Source organism: Lonchura striata, chromosome 10 (assembly GCF_046129695.1).
Source record: "Lonchura striata isolate bLonStr1 chromosome 10, bLonStr1.mat, whole genome shotgun sequence".
Lineage (NCBI taxonomy): Eukaryota > Metazoa > Chordata > Aves > Passeriformes > Estrildidae > Lonchura > Lonchura striata.
The window spans coordinates 23,042,497-23,069,350 of record NC_134612.1 but is presented as its reverse complement, the minus strand read 5'-3'; the positions used below and the strand labels follow the sequence as shown (position 1 = coordinate 23,069,350).

Here is a 26,854-nt window from a genome sequence, read left to right as displayed (position 1 = left end):
TGCGCCGTCCCCTCCCGGCCCCGCTTCTGCGTGGTGCCGCCCGGCGCGGGCGGGGCGCGCTGGAGGCGCGGGGGTCGCGCAGCCGCCGCCCCGGCCCGCTCCGAGCCTGCGGCTGCCCCGGCCCGGCGGCGGGGCGATGCCGACGCAGCGGGACGGCGGCGCCGGCAGCACCATGTCGGCCCCGGGCGGCCTCGGGAGCAGCCTCGGCGGGGACGGCGCCCACCAGGTCCGGGTGAAAGCCTACTACAAGGGGTGAGTGCGGGCGCCGAGCCCCCGGGAGCGGCCGGGCGGAGAGGAGCGTCCGAAGCGGCGCCGCGGGTGCTCGGGGTACCCGGCACGGGCTCCCGGGGATACTCCTGGCTCAAGCCCTGGGCGTCCCTGATTTTTAGGGGAGGAGGGGAAGAGCGGAGGAAAAATACTCCACGAGTAACCGGCCGTGCTGAAGTGGATGTCAAGGGCAGGGCTGGTGTCAGGGTTCCGGGGGGAAGTCGGTCCTCCCTGCTCCTGGGGTGGCCGTCCCGGTGAACAAGGATGTGCCTGAGCAGCCTCTGCCCTGCTCACCCTGCTTCCCTTCACCCCCAGACCTTGGCTGCCGCTAACAGGTACGTATTCCTTCATAACACACGCCAGAATGTTTGGGATCCAGCTTTGGTCCTGGTGTTGCTATGTTAAGTGATGTTCAGGACTAAAGGAAGAGAATGTTTGTATGAAAATTTGTTTCATCGGTTTTAGGGTGTTTGCCAGGGACCAAACAATTCCCAGGGGAGTCTGTGAATGGTAACTCAGATGCATCTACTGTCAATTATGCTTCGGCTGTTAAAAACAAAAACAAAACAAAAACCAAACCAACCAAAAAACAATCAAACAAAAAAAGCAACTCAGTATCTGCAAAATGGAAATCTGAATTTTGTGGGCCTTATTCAGTGTCTCTCTAGCAATAACACACAAAGGAAAAGTTCTGCCTTGGGTTCACATCCCGCTATTAAATAGTAACAGTGACAGACTTAATAAGTTTCAGTGCAAGGGTTGCCAGTAGTTCACTGGGCCATTAAGTTTGAGGGGAGGTGATCTAAGCAGAAAACAATGTAGCTTGCATTTTTGGATTAAGAGTGGGCACGGTGCTCTTGATAGCTTCCTTCCAGTTATATGTGTTAAGCACAGGAGGAGGTGTATTACATTTTCAGTATTTACTTTGGTGTCTCTAGCTGTGTAATTTTAAGGAGAGGTATAGAAACTACACTGAGCATTTGGTATTTGCTGCGGTGTTTGGTTTCTGGCTTGTGTCTGCTTTGGGGCTTTCCTTGACAGAAGTCTGTAGAAGCTACTGTAGAGACTGGCACAGTCTGTGGCTTTAAAGGACATGTGAGACACTGTCAAAGTATGTGAAATTCTGAGCTCTTTGTTTCACAGTCCCTTTAATCCACTTTTTCTTAAGGAAACTAAGGTGCCCCTGGCTATCAGCTGGTAGAGGTGTTAATTTGGTCAGACAGTGAGCTAAAATGGAAACTCCTCTGAGTGAAAACCATTTATTTTTCTTCTGCTGGGTTAGTTTTAATCTTGATCATTTCCACATGAAATCACATAGATTCTTGCTTTATCGCAGGGAGGAAGCAGCCCAGGGTTGTGGGAGTGAGGAAGAAAATCTGCTACATTGGGCAGGAATGCTGGCTCATGACACTGGTAATAATTTCACAGGCGCTGGAATGTCTGAGTCCTGTCCATTGACTTTTTATCTGTTAATGCAGTTATCAGTTTAATAATGGCATTGAGTCATAGAGGGTGTTGGTTAACCATTGTGAATACCAACAAACTAACAAGCTGAATGCCTTAGTCATGATTTATTTTGAGATATAAGCAAATAATTCTCTCCACTTTCTTACAACAGAAAGTTTCAAGCCCCTTCTCAGACTTACACTATCAAGTGGATATCAAAGCCAAACATTTTACCTGCACTTAACCCTGAAATGACTTGGAGATGGAGAACTGAATGCTGATACCAAGGGCAGCTTTTTCTCTGTTCTTCTAATACACTGTCTCAGAGCTGGATCGAGGAATTAATGGGAAACAGTGTTAATCAGGAAACGTTAATCTCTCCTAATTTCCTTTTAATGGAAGCATTTAAGTGGGTTGTGGAAGTTATTCAGAAAGTCTGGCTGCTAAGTTCTTTTCATCTTCCAAAAAGAGTTTCTGTTTAAAAAGAAAAAGAAACAAAAAAACACCAGGCCAACCCAACCCAGCACTTAGAAGCACAGATTTGTTCTTGAAACGTTTGGGAATCTGATAGTCGGGATACTCGCCTGGGGCAAAGAGCCGAGCCTGAATCCCCAAAACTTGGCTGGGTCTGGCCAGGAGCCCAATTGCTTTTCTCAGCCAAGACAAAGACTTCACACAGGACCCTTTGAAGAGTCTTTGTTCCATTGAACCGTGCAGTGGTAATTCTTTATCTGAAATTCATGAAATATGTTAAAACGGGACAGAAAATTTTCCTAAAAAATGAACACAGGTCATGAGAATAAGGGGATGGGGAATTCCCAGAGGCTTGGGAATTCGGGCATTAAGCTGAGCTTTCCCAGATATTTCCTTCTTTCAGTTAAACAGTGCTTATCTTCCACATAGGATTGGTTGTTTAAAATTCTTAAAATAGTGTTACGTATTTTAAAGAGTTGATGTGATCTGTGCAGCGTGTGTAACAGAGGTTCCTGAGGGGGTTTTAGGAATTAATTTTGTTACTCCAAAGGTAGGTTTTTGTTGATGCAGTAACAAAGTATAGCAGCTGCCACTGATCAGCATCTGTAATTACAACCATTTCAGTGCTGTGATGATATTCAAAGTTTGCCTTTTGTCTTACCTCATTTGCTGGAGATGCTTTTTTGTCAGGTCAGTACAAGAAGTTGCTACATCATTCATACCTTTGTTACAGGAATAGGGAACAGGCAGGAATAATTCCCTGCTCATGCTCAAGGAATACTGTAGAATTCATTCTGATTTAAAAAACCAAACAGCTATAATAAATATGTTTCTGTCACAATAAATATGTTTCTGTCACAATTGGAATACATGCTAGCTTGTATTCTTTCCGTGCCTGAGATAGATTTTATGCTGGTTTTAGCTGTGTAGGCTGTAATGTAGGTTAGATTTTTAATAAAAAGGGGTAGATACCAGTGCTTTGCTTGCCTTCAGTTTGATTTGGTTCAAATGAAGAACACTCCTGACAGTTCTCTCATAATATATGGTAAACCTGCTGTAGTGGGAAAAGTGTGAGGAGAAAATAAATTTTAATTGTAAAATCAAAATTTACCTCCATAAAGATTTCCAGTGAATTAATTTCTTAAGGATTTTTGAATTCTTGCATAATTTCTTTTTAGTTGTCTTTATCTTGGGCACTTTTTTTGATCAGTTCTTCAATGCATCATCTTCTGTTGTGTGTTGACAATCAAGTTCTTTGTAGGAGAGCATTCAGCTTAAGAAAACTTTGGATTCAGTTTGTGAATATATTTTCCCCCCTTCTTGCTGTTTAAATATTTATTTAGCTTTCTGACAATGGATTTTTTCCAGAAAAACAGACTTGAAGATGGGAAAGCAATACTTTAAATGGTTGTTAATGGCAGTGGCTGCACCTCACAGTACAGAAATTACCCTGACACAACAGAATTCCCCAGGAGTCCTGTGGGGGTTCATTGCAGTGAGCTCTAATTAGACCTTTTCAAAAGCATTAATGACTGGCCCAGGTGTGTGATGCGTGTGTGGGTATGTAGGTAACATGTTTAATGTGTCTACATTTCCCCATACCTCATATGGGATATATGAGGCTGCAGGTGGACAAGTCTAAAGCAGTAGTGTCTGTTCTTACAGGCTTGTTCTCTCACAGGAGTTTAAGATCAGAGTGAAAAATGAAGCACAGATATTGAATTGTGTTTAACTGTTGGCATTGGTTTTGGAGTTTTTGTATTGGATGGTTCTTTTTTTTTTTTTTTGTTAAAGGATGTTACAACTCTTGGGTGATTTGTAAAAGAAAGTGAGGAAAGCTGTTTGATCTCAGGAAAGGTGGACAGTATAGTCTTCTATATGTATTAAAAATATGTTCTCTCCTGTGTTTAGGTTTACCATTTGCCTTTTCTCAATCTTCCTAAGATTTATATTTTACTGATTTGGATATTTGCTGGATATTGACTTAGGCAGGCCTTCTAGTAGTATGAATAAATGATATTTATTAATATTTATGAAAGATATAAGTGATAGCATTTGCAGTGAAAATAATTCAGGACAAGTTCTGTCTTGTATATTTGCATGTTTCCTACTCACAGGTCCCTGATTAAGACTAACTACAATAGTGCTAAAACAAATTGTAAAAAGTCCAGTGCTTCCATAGTAAGGTTCATTGGCACCTCCAGATGTGGTGGTGCAAAAGGTGTGCTTGAATCAGATTTTAATCTGATTTCCTGTGTGTGCCAAGAGGGGACAAAGATATTTATTTCACCTTGGAATAGCTTTATGACAAACATGCTTATTCCAAGCAGTGTATATCTTCATCACAAGGAAAGGCCAATTGTCAAGAAAATTTTTCCCACATCTCAAAAATAGAAAACATTTTATATCTTTAATGCAAGTCAGCAGGCTATGGTCCATATTCACTGTCCTTTTTCCCTTAATTTGGCCAACTAACTTTAAATTAAAATGCAACATTTTTTCTCAATAAAGTTTGGCTTCTTCTTGGCTTGAGTAGCTTTTTCCTAACAAAGGCATCATCAGTGCTGTGTTAGGGGCAATAAGTGTGGAGACACAAAGGTGTGACAGCAGAACCATTGTGAAAATGAGAGCAATGTCAGCAGGAAGTGTCAGGGTCATCAGGGGAGTTCAAATGGCAAAATAAAGCAGCAGGGAGACCTGTAACCTTTCAGTTCCTGTGTTATGTAGATATTGCTTGTGGAACCTTGTTTATACTTGACATCATCTTTCTCTTTTAATATTGCTGTTGGCTAGAGTTCTCTGAAAGGATTACTGTCTGCTATAGCAGAAGAGGTATTCCAAATTATTTGGTAACTGTTTGATACATGTCCTGCTTGAGATATTAGAGTAGTAATTTAGAGAACATGCTTAAATTCCAAAATTATTAAACTCTTCTTTTTTTCTGAAGGAAAACTGGTTTGCTACTTAAAGGTGCCAACAAGTAGTAAGATAGTTTTAATTTTTTTTTAATTTGGTACCAGCTTTTGCTTTAGAGATATGAAGAGATTCCAAGGCTGTTTAGTACATCTTAACATTGTGATTTTTCATTTTTGCTGCAGTACAGATAAGTCTATCTGTATAGACTGAAGCTACTCTAGTCTATCTGTATAGATTCAAGCTCAGATAAGTGAGCTTGAATCATCATATTTGAAAATGTACTGGACATAGTTTGCTAATATATATATAATTTAATCTTCAGTTTTTGCTGAAGCATCAGTAATTAGTCTCAAAAAGTGTGATCTATAACTTTCTGCTTTTCTGGCAGTAGTCATTTAATAAACTCTCTACTGGCTAGTTCAATCCCACAAAACCCTGCAATGTAAATTTATATAAATATAAATACTTTCTCAGCACTCTTCAGAACTAATCTTTTTTGTTTAAGAACGTATTCCACAATGAATATATCTGTGCTAAAATGTGAATCGAGGAAGGGGTGGTAATCTTAGTGGAGCTGCTAACTAAGCAGTGCCTTATTTCCTTCCCAGAAAAACAGGAAATACAGGTTAAGGCTTTGCCTGCTAATCCAGGCTTGCTGCGTGTCTGTGACAGTGACACGCTGTCAGATCCACCTTGTTGGCATTGGATTCCCAGCTGGTGTTTCTGTAGAAAATGAAAAGGGAGAACTTTGTGTCTGAGAGAAATGTTTGCTGGGTTGGATGGATGTGACTGGAGCTTTCAAATAAAGCCCCATTTGCTGTAAGTGACTGTGCTGTGTCTAGATCCCAGGGTCCAGTTGTTTGTTTTGCATTTTGTCTCACGTGGAAAGAACTGGAGGAATTCCTCTTACAGATCACGTAGCAGCTTTCTGACTGCTTTATTCAGATTATTGAAGAGATGATGTGTTTATCCTGGGCACACGCCTGCTGTATTTACTGGAGTCAGTTCCCTAAATAAACCTAACCTGACTGATGTTCATAAATACAGAAGCTGGCTCGCTGTTCCTCCACAGTGCTTAGAAATTGCCAGTTGATTTTATTCCTGCTGCTGCTTTCAGAGGAGCTTCAGGCAGGCAGTTTGGTTTTTGTGTGATCTCTGCCCTTCCTGAGCACCGTTCTGGTTCTATAACCACAGCATTTTATGTTGTCACCTTCTTGATCTCAATCTGCCCATGTGCATGGTGATTTAAAGATATTTAACTTGCTGCATATGTACACCTCAGTCTGGTAGGAAACTTGATGGGATTTCTGACCAGGTAAAAACTTTGTTGCTTCAGTTATTTTTTTTAGCTCCCCCAAACAGTCCTGGGCACTGGCACCCAGCTGGGTGAGGTTTTTATGGGAAGATTAATCTGGTAGCTCAGACATGGAGCTTTTATACTATGTTTGAGGAATATGTTGTAAACATTCCTCCTCCTTCTTCTCCCTGTGTCTCCCAACTCCTTTTTTTAAGGGTCTGAGCCCTGTCACCTGTACCCCTTTAAGGCCCAGCCAAAACAGTGGGCCAGCATTTTTTGCTAACATATAAAAACCAGGTTAACTCACGTATAATTATCACAGAAATACTCATTCTGCACAGTAAAGCAGTACATTTCAATTCTAAGTATATGGCTTTCTGTCAGCCTTCCCCTTCATGTGAAGCAGCACTCTTTTTTTAAAGGGACTTTGAATATTTACACATGTTCCCAAATCTGCTAGGGAATCTATTTAGTATTTGTCATTAATTTTTCATAACATCTACACAGTCAAAATTTAGTTGGAGTAGATGTATGTGGTTTTGCATTTTGATACTAATAACTGTTAAAGAGGAAGTAAAATCAGAAATATGTTTTGAACATTATTCGAACATTCGCAGCATTTCTTTCTTGTGTTTCCATTGATGTAAGAGATCTAATTTCCCCATGTGATTAATGTCTGCTGCAACTCACTTCATAGTTACTTGTGTGTAAAATCTGAGTTTTTCTGAAGCAGATACCTGGAGGATTAAATGTCAAGTAATAAAAATCACTTGGAGCCTGACTTTGCTATAAGAAGGAAACTTCGGTACTTTAGCATTTTTGAGGGAGCTGCATCAGGGATGGGGTTAATATTAGTGGTGTATGGAAGGTGCTAGAGGTGATGATCAGTGTCATGTTCTGTGGACTAGTTTCTGAAGTTTATTTTTCTCTTTCTCAGGGACATCATGATAACCTATTTTGAGCCTTCCATCTCCTTTGAGGGACTGTGCAGTGAAGTTCGGGATATGTGCTCCTTTGACAACGAGCAGCTTTTCACCATGAAATGGATTGATGAGGAAGGTAAATCAATGCTCATCCACACATTGCTCAGCTTCCCAGCTTTTCTGTCCCTTTCATCTTTTCCTTTCTCTCTGCCTTCATAAGATAAGCTTATAAAACATAGAATCTGACTCCAAAAATAAGTTATCCAATGCCTTCTTAAGTAGAGCTTAATTAAGAGCTATTTGTTTCACTCTACTTAGTGTGTAGCTTACTCTCTTTATAAAGGTCTTTATAAACCCAACAAGACCTCAGTGACTATGAAGATGTTAATACAATGTTAGGATTTCTTATGAAGGCAACAGAAAGTACTCCTTTATACTGCTGAAGATTCTCTTTATATCTTGTATTTTTGAAAGAGTTGAACAGACATTAAGCTATACAAATTGAGTTGCAAGTGTAACCAAAAACATTATATCTCAAGTGTTATTATCAGCTGTTACTTTAGGAACCTAAAGCCTATTAACACATAGCTAATAATAAAACTTCTTCCTAATAGTAATGATGTATAGTAACTTTTCATCAAAGTGCAGTGACAACCTTGATGGAGAACTCGTCTCTAGTGCTTATATTATCCATCCTCAAGTTTGCCTTGGATAAAAAAAGTCCAGAGCTGGCTCTCCCTGTTAACAGATGTCATCCATTTAACTGTGTGTGTACAGTAGTAATTTAAGGTTATTTGTAGGTTCTGTTTTCTCAGGGGAATTAGTTCATCCCACATGTAGGTTTTGAGCTACAGCTACAAGGAAGAGCCCTCTGAATTATGAGATTGCTGTGGAGTTATTTTAGCTGATGCAGTACATAAAAGGCTGCAGTGTGCAGAGATTTGTTGGCTGTGGTTGGTGTTTGCATGCAGCCATCAGCATAAATGGTGCTTATGGAACTGTTTCCTCCCGTTTCAAACTGGGCTACTGCCAGTTTATTCAGCCTAAAGCTAAATGTGGAGCAAAGTTGATTTTTGGCAGTGCCACATAGGCAGGTATGTTGAAGATTATGTGATCTTGGGAGTCTGAGCAGGTGGGGTTTTCTTTTCTCCTCGTCATTCCAAAGTTATTTATACCAGGCAGATGCAGTACAGTAAAATGAACAGCATTTATGACTGAACTGTGCAGCAGAGCTACAAGGAGTAGAACATTTACTTTATAATGAACTGGCTGTGTTGTTTTATCATCAGGAAGATAATGGTATCCTCAGGGGAGGAGTCTGCAGTGTCAGTCATAGCAGGAAATACATATTTTTTTTAATAAACATTTTGTATTGATTCAATAATTTAGTTGAAGCCACAGTTTGTTCTGTCTCAATTTCTACTCTTGAATTAGAGATAGGCTTATCAAAAAAGGAAGGTTGTGGTTTGCCTGAATTATTCTCATGTGTAGGATTTGATTTTCACAAGCAATCCATGTTTGCTTTAATAATTGACTTACAGTTTAATGTCAGTGGAGAAAAAGTTAATCTGCCAATGAGGAGTGTGTTTAAAGCAAATCCTCATGTCTTTATTGTGAATAATTCTTGCATGTACAATACATGGCTTCTTGCCAAGTTCCCTGCCTCTTCTCTCAGCACCACTCTGTAGTGTTTTCAGTTGATATTCTTTCTAGAAACCTGTTTTGCTTTACTGGAAAATTCCTGTATCACACCCTCTTCACCAAAAGTGAAGTTCACTGTTGAACAGTAGCATGAGGAAATGTGTGTGCTGCAGGCTGGTACTTGTTACTCATGCTTTTTATAGTCTGAGAGAAGATAAGGGGTCTGGGGCATCACTGCTTCCTGGCTGAACTGGATTTACCTGGACACTGAGGTTTTCATTTGTCACACAGTATATATATATCATATAGTATGTGTGTGTATATATATATATGTCATACAGTCATACAGCCTTTGCAGGATGAGGGCTTCACATGTAACTACTCTGATTTCATAGAGGTAATGACACACAAAGATATAATTTAATTGAGTGGAGTAATTTCCAAAATCTTCAGCTACAACTGGAAAATAGAATGATTTGATTTTAGACAAATTTATATTTTTTTCCATATATGGTCAGTCCAGCTTCACTCTGCCTTCTGAAACATCCTGTTGGATGGGCACTGGCCTTGTGTGTGTCTTCAGTCTGTTGTTTCTCACTTTATACCTCAAAAGTAAATATTTTCCTATGTATCCCAGCTGTCTTTGACTGCAAATTTGTACTACTCAAGCCTGTTGAGAGAGATGTCTGTAAACCTTCTGTTCTGAGTTTGCTTATTCTTGAGACCCTCTTTTGCTTCTGCCAAAAGGAAACACAGAGCTGTTTGCACAGGTGTCGGAAACAAATGAAGAAAAACTGGTTTGTTGATTCTCATAGTGAGTCTGAGTAAATACAATTGCTCCTTCTCCTCCCACCTGCCCTGTACGTTTGTGCCCTGGGTGGGCACTGTCCAGGTGTCCAGCTCTACAGGGAAGTGGTTTGGTGGAGAATGACTGGTGGCTTCAGAGACTCATATGGGGGATTTTGATGTGCAGGAAACAATAAAGACAGAACACTGAAAATGGACCATTTACATTTATTATTTATATTTTTTGCAATAGCATAGAGTGCATAGAATCACAGAATGGTTTGGGTTGGAAGGACCTTAAAGATCTCATTCCATCCCCTGCCATGAGCAGGGACACCTTCCACAGTCCCAGGCTGCCCAGAGCCCCATCCAGCCTGGCCTTGGACACTTCAGAGATGGGATGGCCAGAGCTCCTGTGGGCTCCCTGTGCCAAGGCTTCACCACCCTCATAGAGAAGAATTTTCTCCCAATATCTGATCCACACCCTGTCCGTGTGAAGCTGTTCCCCCTGCCCTGTCTCTCCAGCCCTTGTAGACAGTCTCTCTTCAGCTTCCTTGTTGGCTCCTTCAGGTTGTGGAAGGCCACAATTAGGTCACCCCAAAGCTGCTCCAGGCTGAACAGCCCCAGCTGTCCCAGCCTTTCCTCATAGCTGAGTGCTCCATCCCTCTAATCAACTCGGTGACCTCCTCTGTGCTGGCTCCAGCACGTCCCTGTCCTTCCTGCTCTCAGGGGAGACACATTGGAAACAAATGCATTGTGATACCTTAGAAACAAAACAAATTCTCTGGAAAAACCTCTGTGGGGTGAGTTGAAGTACCTCCTGCTACCGGGTGTGTGGTTGCACTGAAAAGCTTTAGCTGTGGCTGTATTAATTTAGGTGCCTTGCTGTATAAAACACAAAGAGAATAGTTAATGGTCTGTTGCTTGTGAACTTTCTGGCTGTGGTATTGACTGAGGACTCAAAGCAGTAAAACTTCCAGACTGGATCCAGTTTAGCCGGGATGGAAATGATTCTGCCTTCCTCCAGTTTGGTAACCCATTACCAGTTTGCCACTTAAGGTCATGGAAAGTAATACTTCTGTTAAAAATTAGGAATATAGAAAGGCAGACTTACTGTATGGGATTTGGGCTAAAAATAAAGTTTTGCTCATGCTGGAGGACAAGCAGGCAGAGATAAATCCCAAGACGTTCTTGACCAGAACATCTTGTGTAGATGAAGAGGGGGGAAATAAGTTGAGCTAATAACTAGAAGGATTTTCTTTCTTTGGGGCAGTGCTGATGGAGACTCAACATTGTTTTTAAAATGTTTCAGTTACAGTATTATTTTAAAAAAGGCTTATTCTTTCAGGGAGCTCATTTTTTAATAATGTTACTAATCTGCATCAGACACCAGAGAAAAGAGAAAAGTTTGAGAAACTTTACAATCAAGGATTTGGCATGTAATTTAGTCTGCACCATCACAAATTGGTCAACAAAACTGCAGTTGTTTTATTAAAAAAATAAGAACAAAGCCAGCCAACTCCTACCTTTCTTCTGCCTTGATGTCCTTTCTTTAAGAGATTTTATTTCAAATAGTTGTGTGAGTGTGAAGGTAGTAGTTACAAATCAGAAAAACAGGGTGTTGCATTTGAATTATGTAATTTGTCAAAAGTTTCCATTGAGGTTTGAAGAGAGACTTGAGCTCCTGGTGCAAGTCTTGGCAATGCTGAAGCAGCAGTGAAAATATAATTTACTCAGTTTTAATTAAAAATCCATTAAATAAAAGGTAATCTTAGAAGGCTTTTAGATGCTGGATTATAGCCCGCACCTCCTGTCCTGAAATATGTGTAACCATGCTTGTAGCAATGATGTTTTGTTTTTATGATCTGCCTGCCTCTTGGGAATATCCCATATTTTTATTTTCCCTGAAAGAACTCAATATGACTCTGTTTTCAGATATACTCTTTGAACAGTATTAAAAAAAAATACTACCACATATGAGAATATTGGATTTTTTTCTACAATAATTATCCTGGAACCAACTGTGAGGGAACTACTGAATGGTAGGGAACTAACTGGGTTGAGTTTTGTGCTATTTTCTTTCCACAGGAGATCCGTGTACTGTTTCCTCTCAGCTGGAGTTAGAAGAGGCCTTTCGGTTGTATGAACTAAACAAGGATTCAGAGCTTCTGATCCATGGTAGGTGAAATTTACTGAAATTTACTGCTGCTCATGTTTGTACCTGTGAATGAGTGGAATTCTTACCTTCCATTCCTGTGCTTTTCACACCCTTCTCCCCTCAGGCCTGTGGCAATCCTGTCAAGAGAGGCTGAGGAGCATTCACTGTGCTTTTAGCTCTTCTTTTTTAATTTAAAATTCAAAATTTTAATTTTTTAAATTCTTTTTTAAATTAAGGGAGAAAAAATATGTTGCTGTTAGTTTATTCATGAAATGCAGACTCTGTTTCTTCATTCATTCAGCCCAAGTGCCTTCAGACACGTGCTGAGAGTGAATGATAAAGTACAATTTATTTATTTATTAGATTTATACATTATCCTGAAGTTGATTATGGATAAATGCTTTAGAGCTGCATCTATATTATGGAAAAAAGTTAATGAGCTCCATTTGTGATGAGAGATTAATGAAAAGTTTGACTTTTCTAAAATTAAGCACATCAGATTTAAGCTTCATAATATCATGCCCCTGTTTAATGTATAGCTGCTCAGTTTTTATTGTTTAGGGTTATATGCCTATTTTGGCAGCCTCTCCAGAGTATTTTTCTAGCTATTTGTAACTTTTATCAGTAGACGTCAATCTTGGTTTATCAGAGGTTAGAGCAGAAAAGTCATCATTATGAAGTGTTGGTGTTTTACACTACAGAGTCTTAACAGGCTCCTTCTCTTAAAAAGATGCAAAATATCTCGTTTATCACCAAACCCATTTGAAAGGAAAATACAACTTTCCAGCTTCCCACAGAGTTTTAAAAAGGGGAAGAATATAATCCATTTGTAGATACATTTTACTCTTTCTGTGCAGATCAAATTTTTCATCTGCTCTTTCTCCATTAATTTTTGTGTTCGATAAGCTTCTGATTAAACTGGCACCAGGCTGTCTGTCCACATTTATACTTCTCTCTGATGGTTACTGAAGCCAAATAAATTGGAAAAGATGGGTAGTGAAGCTAAATAAATTGTGAAAAAAAAAGAAACTTATATAGTTAACATCTTCTGTAACAGTTAGGACACTGTCATATAAAACATTTATAGTATTTGGAAATATTGACTAACTGTGAAGATTTGCCACATGAAAAGCTAAAATCATTATCTAGTTACTGTCTTTAATAAATAGCATCATTTGTTCTGTGTTTTGAGTGTATTTCTCCTGTATGTCACTGCTATGCCCAGCCGAAGGGGTTTGTGGTGATTTGCAGCTCACCTGTTCTTAAAGAAGGTTTTGTTGAAGTGCAGTCAGTTCTGTTCTCTAGATGGTTGAATGCCTTTCAGAAGTGTTGTATTTAACCCAAAGAATTATTTTCTGTCTGAAATGAAAACTAATCAGAAGTTAATGTCTTCCTTGCAGTATTTCCTTGTGTCCCAGAGCGGCCTGGCATGCCCTGTCCAGGAGAAGATAGTAAGTACGCATTTCAGCTAGGAAATACAGAAAATCAGTTCAGATTTCCTGTTGTAGCAGATTATGATGTTCTTTGGTTTGGCATCCCACACTTATGAATATTAATAATTCAAATCTGTAAAAATCAAATATTTAAAAGGAATAGGAAATCTTGCTAAACTTAATGTTTTTCACTTCTGAATCATTGTTAATAAGCATTTCACATTTCTGTTAACTACCCATGTCACTCTGCTTTCCTTGCTTTTGCCTCTTCATTAATGACAGATTTTATCCTGTTCCTGTCTTTTGGGGAGTTGCCAGATTGCTGGCTGACAATTGTGAGCAGAGGCTTGTAACCACTGATAATGACTTGTCGTGTCACTATTTACAGATTTGTGGTTAATTCATTTGAAATTGATGTTTAGGTGCTATCAGGAGGATTCTCCAAAAACCTGTAGTGTGTTAACTAATGTTCTAGACATTAAAGAGGTTATTTCCCCCCAGTTTTAAAGTTTTGTAAAAAAGGGTGTGTCTGTTACACACACAAACATCTGTCAACTTGGTGTCCAAATCTCTGACCAATCCAATCTACATGTGCATGTTTGAAAGTTAACTTGGGCAGAATGGGTGAAGCTGGTTATCTGAAAAATGAGGTTGCAGACTACATCAGAAAGAGATTTACAGCTCGTATCTTAGTTTTCAGTTTATGTTTCTGACATGCCTCAAATAATGAGAAATAAAGTAATAGTTAAAAAAAATTTAAAAAAAAACCCAAAACAATGGCAGCTGTGGATTTAAAACACTGGAGGATTTGTCAAGCAATCTTGACATGCTAGTAAATTGTAAATCAGGACATGCTCCCAATTCACCTCCCTTCCTCCTTTCCCTTAGCCACAGCTTCTCCCCAAGTTGAGCTGAGGTATGTGTATACTTTGCACAATATACAAGTGCTTGTATTGTTTGGACAATTTACCTTCTCTTGACTCAGTATTCCTTTTAACTTCAGAAAAATCAGAATTAACTTTGAGTTGATCAGGATATTCTACTTCAGATGTTCTCCAAAACTTTTTTTAAAAAAAGTAAGAGATACTTGGAGCATTCCTCTTGTTCTGTAGGAAGCAGGAGTGAAACTTTTCTCTGCAAGTTACTCTGCACAGAAGCCTCCAGGAGAAGATGCTGTAGTTCTGTGTTTGTATTTGTCTGGATATAATCCTGTGTTTTTCCTCTTAGAGTCCATTTATCGCCGAGGCGCCCGCCGGTGGCGAAAGCTCTATTGTGCAAATGGTCACACTTTCCAAGCCAAACGATTTAACAGGGTGAGATTCTTGTTGGGTACCTAAAGCCATGATACAGGGATGTCTGATTTTCATAATGATGATGCCACTGCCTTGAAAAGTTATCAGGTAGTTTTATTCTTGTTTTTGTTGTTTGTCTATACACTTCTGGTAATCCTGTATCTTCGGGAAACAAGCAATATTCAATCATCATGAAATTGAAATAGAAAAAAAAATGAAACAAATTGGTTGCAATTCACTTTTCATATACTCTGAAAACATAATGTCAAAACTCCTGTGTTCCCTTAAAATCTTCCCAGAGGGCAAACTGGAATGTATTAGATGGCTAAAAGTAGACACTCAGTTTTGCAACTTCTGTGAGTAAAATGGTCTGAACTTGCTTATGATGCACAGACTTTTCTTTCATGACTTTTAAAGGAGAAGGCTGAGCTATTTCTCCAGGCAGCCTGTTTCTGGTGCCATGTAATCAACTGAAAATAACAAACCATTCAGAATGTTTTCAGGAAGCAAGGGTCAAATATCATTAGCTAAGGACCAAGACAGCTCTGCTGTGTTTAAAAACAGCAACAGCAAAAACCAAACCCAAAATATTTGAGTAAGTCAGGTCCCTTGACAGCTTCAGTAATCTTTCCTTCTTCTCTAAGCTTAGTTTGTTGTGTGCTTAATGCTTGAGATCTTCTCCACTAAACTTCATCTTGAGCATCTTCATGTCTAACTTCAGCTTTTTTGTTGTTGTTTTTTGACTTCATCTGGGTTAAAGGCTTTCAAGGCATCACAGTTAAATCAGTTTCCACTCTTGCCTCCATGGGCACCCTGTTTTCGTGGCTCTTTGGAGTTGTTTTGTGAATGTCCTTCAGCGAGTGGTGACCTTCCCATTCGCATTGTCCGGTTGTTTAAGGTGTTGAAGCTTCTGCTCTCCTGCCTTCCTGTAAGGACTCACCTACAGAGAAATGAGGAGAAGAGCTTGGTTAATGCACGTGTGGCTGGCTAGTTTTATTCTTCAGTTTTGCTCTTTAATGAGTTTCATTGGTTTCTGGTTGCAGAGAGCTCACTGTGCCATCTGCACTGACCGGATTTGGGGCCTGGGGCGCCAGGGCTACAAATGCATCAACTGCAAACTCCTCGTTCACAAGAAGTGTCACAAACTCGTCAACACTGAGTGTGGCCGACACACACTACAGCCAGTAAGTAAAACTGACCTGATAAATTGTCTCAAAAAAGCAGCAACCACCCAATTAAACAAATAAACCCCCCCCTCATTTTATATTGTTGGTTTACAAACTGCAGCCTGCAAATAATCCCAATAGTTGAAACATAAATTTTATGGTTACCATGACTTTTGCAAGAAAATTTGGGATTCACCAAGCAAAATGAAAACTTCTATCAAGACAGGAGTCTAATCTGCACATCTGACACTATTTCCCTTGTCACATATAAGCATATAAGGGATGTTTATCTCATCCTTCACAGGGACATTGCATAGCATGTATATATGTACACACTATTTTACATCTTCAAAATGGATAGGTGGAGTAAATTCTCTAAATATTTGATAGATTATTGGATGATTTCCTATTTACAGTAAAGGAATATGAAAAGCAGATATTTTGACTTTTCTCCCAAGAAATTCAATCATCTTTAGTTCTTAAGTCCCAAGAAAAATTGAGATTATTGCTGCTGTTGGTTTAATAAAGCAGACAGATTCAAGTCTATATTTTGGGAATTCTTTTGATATAATCCTTCTTTAATGTATATATACTGCTGAAGGACTTGAGTTTTTCTATGTCTTGACTTCCAGAAAATAGGGAAAATAAAGAATGTGGTTGTTTATTTCATTATGTATGTTTTAGTAACTATGTTGGCTAATGAAGTTAAAAAATAGCTATACTGTATTCCTCAGGGGTCTTTAATTTCATTTATTGCCTCTAAAATAATGTGTCTGACACTTGGACAGTCTATTGCAAAAATCCTATTTATTTTTGCAGGAGCCAATAATGCCTATGGATCCATCATCAGTGCATTCTGATAATGTAGAAACAGGTAAGAGCAATCTTTTTTTTCTTTAAATTACTATAAGTTGCTGAAAAGTGGACTTTGAAGTCAAATTATTTTAAAACCCCTTCTTCACTTTTTCATAGAACAAGAAAAATAAGACAGCTTCTTAATGCTGAGGGTTGTCTAAATATAGAAATTCCAATTTTCTACATCTTACCAATTTCAGAAACTTGACTAAACAAGGAAGAATATACACTGTCAGTTACATTTAGTAAGCTGAATGTTTCAAATGCCATGATCAAGCAAAAAAACCCAAAACCAAACCCTTAACAGCATTAGCAGAGCTTCTGCTGGAGTGGTGGCCAAGCATGTCTATTCTTGTGGCAATCAGAGTGATGGTCCTAATGCCAACCTATCCATTTTGAATACTTGCAATAGAAGCATTTAAACTGTTTCTCTGACTGTGGAAATTTTAAGGAAGAAGAAAATCTTGTTGTGTTGCATCAGTCTAATTAATTTTTCCTGCACCTCCAGTGATACCATACAATCCCTCAAGTCATGAGAGCCTGGACCATGTTGGTGAAGAAAAAGAGGTAAAATATCCAAGCTAACTCTGTACATAGAATCAGAGAGTATCTGAAGTTGGAAGGAACCCATGAGGATCTGCAGAGATCTTAAAGCCTGTATGTCTCAATTTCAAGAAATTAGTAGTTTAATTTGCCACAAACTGAAAATTAGCACTGAGGGTACATTTGGGTTGTTCCTGAGATGTGTGCATGTGTGGCTTACATGCTGTTTTATTTTGAACCTTGAGTTGAGATGTGCTTTGATGGAGAAAGTGTTCTAAATTCTCCCAAAAATGGTTTGTTTATCCGCCAAGTCTCCTTTGCCTCCTTTGTTTCCCAGCACATTCCTTTCCAGGACAGTACAGTCTTAAAATAACAAGTGTTAATTGAATTACTTGTTTATATTAATTTTGAAATCTTGTTTGAAATGCTGACTTTTGCAGTTGCTGACACTGGCAAGGCTGCTTCTTCATTTCAGTGCATCTTTATCCAACAGGCAATGAGCATTAGGGAAAGTGGCAAAGCTTCCTCCAGTCTGGGCCTGCAGGATTTTGATTTGCTCCGGGTCATTGGAAGGGGCAGCTATGCCAAAGTGCTGCTGGTTCGACTGAAGAAAACCGAGCGCATTTATGCCATGAAGGTGGTGAAGAAAGAGCTCGTCAACGATGATGAGGTGGGCAAGGTGTTCTCAGTGAATTGGGCAGCTCTTCCAGACAGCTCCAGTGTCCCCCATGAGGTGGGAGCCAGGTCTGGGCTGCAGCACTCAGTGAGAATTCTACATGTGGTTTTTTTGTGCTGCTCTGTAGGAGGTTCACAAGGCAGGTGGCCAGGTGGAGTCTGATTTTCATCAAGTCTGGGTTTTTGTCACAGAAATCTCACCGTGTTATTTTAATTGCTTGTTAAATCAAACCCCCATCTTAGCAATTTTTGCACAGTGATTAGTGAAAACATGTCAGAAATCACACTAGTAAACTGCTAAAAACTTCTTGTTACTGAAGACTTCCCTTGGGTTTCTTTAGACTACTCTGAAAACATTGGAATGTCTGTAGTTTGCTGTCCAAGAGCTTTTGCATTTATTTCTCAATCTACCATTGATTCCTTCTGCATTTCTCAGTGCTACTTTACATTTCCCTGCACCAGTTTCCCTTTTATAGATCAGTGTGTTTTCATTCCCAAGGTGCTTTCACAGTGAGGCTAAGAGTAGAGGACATTCAAGAAATAAAAAGTATGCTATCAGCTATTGCTTCACATTTCAGAACTATAGAATATTCATTTCCTGCAAGTAAAATAAGGACAGCAAAGCCCTTGAATGTCTTTCTGCTAATTATCATTAATACTTGCCTAAGAAGTGCAACAATCCTTTTCTGAATGTCACTTTTCTTCAAAAAATAGGATATTGATTGGGTTCAGACAGAGAAACACGTCTTTGAACAGGCCTCAAATCATCCCTTTCTGGTCGGACTGCACTCTTGCTTCCAGACAGAAAGCAGGTAAAGGTCATAAATTAATAATAAAATAGTCTTATTAAAAACATTTCATCCTATCAGGCACCTCAAAGGCCTAAATTTACAGCATAAAGTGTTAAGTAGCAAAGTCAATATTTTGTAAGTCTTTGTAGTATTTTGTGATCCAAGTGGCATGTGCATCAGAGGTTTTCAGATGGGGAAAATGTAAAGTACTGGTAGATGTGGTGGGAAGGATTCTGGACAGGAGGAGAAGTGCAGCTAGTAGGAAAAAAGGGATTGAGAATCTATGATAGGAGAGAATGTAGAATGGAAGGAAAAGAAGGCTTGAGATGAAAATCCAAAGTACAAAAACTGAGGAATAATTGTCTCAAACTTGCCTGGATTCTTTGAAGACAAATCTGTGAGCAAGTCTCAGAAAATATAATGTGAGTTTTCAAAAGGAAAACCAAGTAATAGAGATGAAAATCATTATTTTTCTATTCTATACAGTAATATAAACTGATGTGGCTCCATACAGTCACGTGTGTAGTAATGACAAGCAGTACCTGTAATGGCTGAGGAATATGGGAACATTACATTCCTTTAGCAGTGAAGGAATTATCTAGAGAAACATTGTATACTTGATTTTTAACTTTGGTAATTTATTCAAATGAGGGGAAAATGGTAAAACCAGCCATGGTGCCAGAGATGGGAGGAGTGGAATGGGCATTGTTCTGTAACAGACCTGTAACATCTCCCACCTCTTTCAGCCGTGCACACAATCATTGGTAACAACCCTGTGTGTTCCAGGTTGTTCTTTGTTATAGAGTATGTCAATGGAGGAGATCTGATGTTCCATATGCAGAGACAGAGGAAGCTGCCAGAGGAACATGCCAGGTGTGTCTCATTCCAGATTTCTTGCATCAAAACAGTGCTTTTCTGACACAGTGCAGCAGCGCAGAGATTATGAGGGATGAGCCAGGAAATCCTCTCCAGATGTTAAGGATTTAAGAAATGTGAAACTGCATCCTCCTTTTGCTGCTACAAGCCACCATGTTTTTGTTTCAAGAAGGAACTGTAATAGGAAGTATTTAGATGTTGTTTGCATTGGCATTATTCTGTATGACTTCAGTCTGCTATTTTTTTCTAGAAAAACAGTTTCGTGGTATTTTTTTTTAATGTCTAATGATATCAATGTGTTTCTTGTACAACAACCACTACCAGCTGTCCAGGCAAATGCTGAGTTCTTGGTGCATATGCTTAATCTCAGATGGTGAGATAAAAGGGATGATTGCAGAAGCCATTACCATTAACTAAGGACAATTTTTGAAGTGCATTGAAACATTTGTATGATTATAAACAATTTGCCACTTCTCTGTCAAAAAATAATAGAATACTTGGGATTATGTATAGAAAATATCATACTATCAAGACTGTTATTATACTTTTGGGTTTTGATTTCTTGAGTAATCAGTATTTCTTTCTACACTAGGTTTTATTCTGCTGAAATCAGTCTAGCACTGAACTATTTACATGAGCGAGGGATAATCTACAGGGATTTAAAACTGGATAATGTGCTCCTAGATTCTGAAGGGCATATTAAACTCACGGATTATGGCATGTGCAAGGTAAGATCTAGTTTCTTGCTATCCAGGAAAATCAACAGTTAAGAAATTGTTATAAATTGAAAGATGCAGACCTTTTAAAAGTGAAATTTCAAGGTCTCTCTTTGTACACAGGGCACACAGGATGTATATTCATTTCACTTCCACATGTGGAGAAAAGGCAAATATCAGAGTGCACAGGCTACACTTGTACATGTACTGTTTATGTTTCCATAAAGCTCCTGGATCAACTCCTCTGGGAGGGGTTGGTTGAAATAGTCAGGATAAGGTGATTTCAAAAGAAGTTGAAATTATCAGTCACTTGATCCTCTTTGGATTCTGTGGCACTGCCCATTTCCCCTGGGAAAACTTTTGTCATTACAAAGACACTGGAGCAGGGCTTTGACTTTGCCATGGAATTGCCATAATGCTGGTTATTCAAGACTTAATTCAGAGTGAAGCTCTTAGAGGAGTGGGGGATCTTCAATTAACTGTGAAGTGTTTTCTTCCCATCTTTTCCTAAAGGAGGGTCTGAGGCCTGGTGACACAACCAGCACGTTCTGTGGGACTCCAAACTATATTGCACCTGAAATTCTCCGGGGAGAGGATTATGGTAAATGGAATTTCTTGTTGCTACTTTCTAACTTCACCTTACCTCTTCTCATTGAAGTTGTTTAAGCAGTAGAAATTTAAAATCTCCATTAGACTGTAAAAAAGTAAAAAATCTCCATCTCCGTGATCAGTCCTGATTCCACATCCTGTCTGAAAAAGTAAATAAAGCCTTCAAAGGAAGAGAAGAAAACGTCACACAAAGCAAATGAGATACTCTGCATTGCACATTCTAAATTCTTTTGAACAGTCTTGAAGAATAGCTTGAGTCTTTCAAATTTATTATTGTTTATAACTGTTTTAGATGCTACTAATGATATACTTGCAGTCTGGAATTGTGTTTGGTTTTGGAGCTTTACATTTGGCAGCAATGATAGATTAGATACAAATTCATTGCAAAAAGACTAGATAGTAGATGTCCCTTTACATATTTTTTTTAATTTACCATCTTATTTCAATCAAGTGTTTCTTTCCTGCTGGCTTCAGATACTCCTGCTTATCACAAGCTTTCTAGACCAGCCAGACTGTATCAGCCCCAGCCTGGCTACTGGGATTTCCTTTAGCAGTGAATAGCAGGGGAGATATGCTTTGCTCCATGAATGACTGACTTGCTGCTATTAAGACTCACACAGTTCCTCCTTGGCCTTATCTCCCACCCTGGATAATGCACTGTTGGTTAGTAATGACTAGGCTTAAATATTATCTAAACCTTGGTTAAGGGCTTAACACCAACCTTCAACCTCTTTGCACTTCCTCCTGTTGTGTACATAATGATCAACGTAATGTCTGCTGTAGTCGTTATCTCTCCTTTATTCAGCTAATTGGAAGGACTGGCAATACTTATAGTTTTGAATTTGTTCTTCTCTGTTTTTAGCCCCAGAGGTGTTGGTATTTTGTTGTGCAATATCTCCAGTGGTGTTTTCTCTCCTGAATTCCAGGCTTCAGTGTGGACTGGTGGGCCCTTGGTGTGCTGATGTTTGAGATGATGGCAGGCCGGTCGCCGTTCGACATTGTCGGGAGTTCTGACAACCCTGATCAGAACACAGAGGATTATCTCTTCCAAGGTAAGAACCATGAGTGTTCCTACACTCCAGTGCTTTGCTTCTACTTAGCCTTTAAACTAACTCAAAAGATGCAAGGGTTGATAGGAGCCTTGTTTTCTTGCAGTAATTTTGGAAAAACAGATCCGAATTCCCCGATCCCTCTCGGTGAAAGCAGCAGGTGTTCTAAAGAGTTTCCTTAACAAGGTAAGAGCTGATGTCCTTTATCTGCCATATACAGAAACAGGGTAGAAAAGGTGAGAGCCTAAAGCAAAATTTCAGTGGGGCTAGGGCCCCTATCCTAGATACTTCTCTTAAAATCTGAAGCTCCTGTTTTTCAGGCTGGGATTATGAGTAAATTCCAAAGTGAAAGGCATAGAAATGCCCCAAGCGATTTCTTTAGCCTGAAGAATTGAGCAAATTTACCAAATTTAGTTTGGTTCTGAGAGAAGCAGCTTAGCAAATCACTTGGACAGCTTCTGATGACTTCTGGAGGGAGATGCAGAGGCAGGATGAGGGAGATGCTCACTGTTTGTTGGGGGCTCTCTAGCCTGAGTGCCAGAAGGTGCACGTGTGGTAGTGGATGATGAGTCCAAGCACTCGCTGGCTTTTAGTGAGTGTTACATGAGTGGGAAGAAAGAGATACAAGAGAAACCAGATTTGGATAAATTATTCTAAGAAAGTCACACCATCCACTGCACACTGTTACAGCTCCTTGGTAGTGTGTGCATGTTTGTACCTGGAAATGGAATTGTCCTGTTAAAATAAGCTTCTTTCCACAGTATTGACCAGGAGCTGCAGTTACTTACCCCAGTATGATCTCCTGGCATAATCTGTTCAGGGAAGAGCAAGGGAAGGTGGGGGGAAAGAATGAAATTCATTAGTAATCTAACCAAGCCTGCTCTAAAACCTATGGAATGTTTAACAGGTCTGAATGAAATTGAAGAAAATCAGCCTAATCAGTTATATAAAATTCAGCTAAGAGCTTCCATATATTCGTCCCTATTTCAAGGGGTAAACTGGAGCAGTTTCCAAAATAAATAATGCTAATTTAGTTCTTCAGCGTTCCTTGTAACTCTGGTGTTTAATTTCTCATGGGATTTGTAACATTGACATTTTATTCATGTGTAGGCTGTGGCATTCATTTAGAAATATTTTCCTTGCACAGGATCCAAAGGAACGCTTGGGCTGCCATCCTCAGACAGGATTTGCAGATATCCAGGGACATCCCTTCTTCCGTAATGTTGATTGGGATCTGGTATGTCAATGCCTCCTGCCTTGGCTGAGGTTCTTTGCATACAGTGACAAAGTTGTTTTGAGCTTGACAAAGTTGTTTTGAGCCCAGGAGAGAACCTTAAGCTCAGAAACATTAAGCTCTTAATTTATATTGTACCAAGATTACAATATACAATCTTTTTTCCCTTTTACACACAGTAAGTGTAGTCAATTATTAGAGTGATTGTAGAAAGTATAAAAAATAAACTTAATAGTAATTTCCAGTCTTGTTTAAAAATAATTCAATAGGTTGTAACTTATTCTCAGTATGACTAAGTGCATTTATTCTTAGATGGAGCAAAAGCAAGTGGTGCCTCCATTTAAACCAAATATATCTGGAGAATTTGGTCTGGATAACTTTGATTCCCAATTTACCAATGAACCTGTGCAGCTCACTCCAGATGATGAGTAAGTAATGCAGCATTTAAGAAGTTTAGAGAAGAGAAGCTTTTTTTACTTGTTTTATTTTTTTTTCACTTTTACTGTGTTTTATATTGTTAGTAGTCAGGTGAGATTCTCCTGGCTGAAAAGCCTTTATAAATGCATGAAATGTGCTTGATTTTGGTAGTGGATTTGTGGTTGCTTACTCTTGAGAGGGCCTGATTCCTGATATGGGATGGGGAGGGGAAGCACCTTTCTAGTTTGATTGAACTGCTTCTGTTCACATTTTAGGATTATAGAGGTTTATATAACATTCACATTGTATATAAATATAAACTGTGTATATTAAATGTTACCTATGCACCTTAATCAGTTCTGCAATCCAACTTCCTTCCTCATCCCTTTCTAAATACAGACTGTACAAATTATGTTTAGAAAAGTTGCTGATGCAGGTGCAGTATCTATCACATCCTAATGTTTTCAGGTCCTTACAAACCTGACTGTTTAGGGCAAGTTTTGAAACTGCAAGCCTTGCAGACTGCTTTGTGAGTCAGTGAGTGAAGCCCAGTCACTGCTTTTGAGGGGTTTTGTGTTTTGGTACCATTATTGGGCTTAAAAAAACCCAGTGGTAACTGTAAAGGTAGAGAGGAACAAAAGAGGGAAGGGCAATTTTCTCAATTGCAGTCCACTGAACAGTTTAAATTTTAAGTCAGACTATCAGTTAATGTTATCTTTTTAATTTTGCTCAACTAATGATTGTTTTTTAATCCTAATAGTGATATTGTGAAGAAGATTGACCAGTCTGAATTTGAAGGCTTTGAATACATAAATCCTCTTTTGATGTCAGCTGAGGAATGTGTCTGAATTCTCCATTTCTGAACTGTGCCAATTGTTACTCCATTTTTTTCTGCATGGATAAACATCTCTCCATTTGGATGCACTTGCATAAAATGAGTAACTCAACATCTTGCCCTTGCCACCACCTAGTGTGTGAATTTTCTTTTTGTATTGATTGTTGTCCAGGATAGTTGTTATGCTGAACCTTCAGCTGCCAGATTGAAAATGTTAGAACTTTCTAACAATTTTGCCAAATTTGAATTTTAATACAGGAGCTGGTTTCTGGGGCTCCTGACTGAACAAAGTTTCTGACTGTATAGTTTGCCAGTATAGTGTTCTGAGCAAGGAAAGGTTTTCAGTGCTTAATGAAAACAAATTGCATCAGGTAACATAGTAAATTAAGGTAACATAGTAAATTATCCTTCAAGGATTTCAGATTTTTCAGCAAGATGAGCAAGAACTTACCACTTCTGTAGTTCCAAATCTCTTCTCTCTGAACATCTGATTTCCCTGTTCTACATATAGAAATTAGAGCTTTGTTCATGCCCTTCAGACTGAGAAGACAGCAAGGAGAGCAGATATTTACACTGAATAGGTCAAGACTGGCTGCTTTCATGGAGAATATTGATCCTACCATGAAGGAGACTATTAACTCCATATCAGAATTGGTAGACTTTGCTCCAGCACTCACACTAGGAATTGTACACTGATACAAAGAGTGCCTTCCTAGGCTGGACCTTTCAGCAAGGGTTGGACATGGCATCAAGTGTCAGTTTAATTAAAAATTCAGTTAACTCTTGGAGAAGTTAAAATCTGTACAGAGTAATTCAGCAGTAATGGGCAGCTAATACTGAACCTCATGCTATTTATTGCTTTTATACTTGCTGTCTTAACTGCATCAGAAGTGCACACGGTACAGCCCAGCCTGGAAAAGGGCATCAGTTCCTTTTTTATCTTACTGCCACACTGCTGAGAATGAGTTCCACTTTGCCAGTGGAAAAAGCATATCTAGAATAAAATAGGTGCTGTCCACAATGACTCCCTTAACTTCTGCCCTTAGGGATGGTGATCTGTACTTACAATCAAACCTGAAATGTTGGTAGCAGGCTCAAGGAAAGCAATTGAAAGAATGGGTCTAAGGATTAGGACTAAGAGATGTGTTTCTTACATTTCATGTTAGTAAGCAGTGTAATATACAGCACAGATAATTCTTATTTTTAATGCTAAAGCTATAGTTATGAATGTGTTGGGCTGAAGGAATGCCAAACGTACCACTTTTTTATTATTGTTTTGGGGAAAAGGGATTAAGAGACATTGAGGAAAGGAATCTGTATTATGTAAGAGCTGTAAGAGAAGATAAGTGTCACTGGAAGCAGATCTGAGAATCTGTAAGCACAAGTTGGCAAGCATTATCTGAGGCTTTTAGTAGACTTGCTTGGCCAGTGTCTTTCTGTGAAAATCCTCATATGGCAACACTAATTTCATAGCACAAGTTTTCTGGTGTATGTCTGTTCACTTCCATGTCAGCTGCAAGCAGAGAGATTGCACAAATCCACGCTGGTGTCATGGTATGAGATTTAGTTATTGTTTTTCTTTGCAATGTGAATAAGAAACTCCTTGTTATTGGGCTGAGTTTCCAAAACTGATAAGTGATTTGATGGGCTTCAGTTTCAGGGAAGTGTGGAACCTCCTCACTGTTAAAAATCAGGTTTCCTAAAGTTAAAGTTGTATCTTTTCAAATGTAAAATATGAGCGTGAACCTTCCTTTACAAAGCAGCTAATAGGGTCAAGTGAACTGCACTATGTGCAGTTTGAAAATGGTGATTTTTTAGCCTCTGACTCCTGTACCCACATGATCAGTTTAGACATCAGGGCATAACTGATATTAAACCTGGGAATCATTTAAAACAAACAAGAAAAGCCTTGCCTCTACAGTGGCATAATTTCCTACAGGGTATTAAAGGAAATGGCTTTATGTAAGAAATGACATTTCTGCCATTCATCACAGAAGAGTAAAGCAAAAATTAATTTTTTGTGTAATGTCACAGAAAAATTATTTTTTCTATTTACATATCTAACCATTAAGAATCTTGCAGTGACAAATACCTTAAATTACAGTAAATCTATTTTTAAACTTTAATTTTCTCCAAAGTGCCATGATATTTACTATTATTTTTCATTGTTAAGCATACAGAAACTGTCATAAATATTCAGAAGGGACATTAGGTGTAAACAGTCCAGTGCAGTAGCTTTTGTTTTTTGGAGAACGTGTCTGCATCAGAAGCATGATGTATTTATGTGGAGTAACCTCTTTTTTGTACACGAGTTGGATTCCTATGGGTGCTCTGCTAGTTAATATTGTCACTACTATTTTCCTGTTTCATGTGGAATATCGTCTTGAACGTTGTTGTGTAATCATTTCCTTTATTTGTGCACACTTTTTACGTTAAATAAAACATTTATATTCAA

General features: G+C 39.0%; 1 protein-coding gene across 1 annotated transcript; it reads left to right on the top strand.

Moving 5' to 3' along the window:
- The first annotated feature begins 99 nt into the window (after positions 1 to 99).
- PRKCI (protein kinase C iota) lies at positions 100 to 26,854 on the top strand. Its single transcript, XM_021548191.3, has 18 exons — positions 100 to 252; positions 7,338 to 7,459; positions 11,839 to 11,928; positions 13,309 to 13,359; positions 14,569 to 14,654; positions 15,677 to 15,817; positions 16,619 to 16,673; positions 17,163 to 17,221; positions 17,691 to 17,867; positions 18,587 to 18,684; positions 19,450 to 19,536; positions 20,132 to 20,267; positions 20,769 to 20,856; positions 21,791 to 21,916; positions 22,020 to 22,099; positions 23,061 to 23,150; positions 23,460 to 23,575; positions 24,325 to 26,854. The coding sequence occupies exons 1-18, from the start codon at positions 137 to 139 to the stop codon at positions 24,410 to 24,412; spliced, it is 1,806 nt and encodes a 601-aa protein (XP_021403866.1). The 5' UTR covers positions 100 to 136; the 3' UTR covers positions 24,413 to 26,854.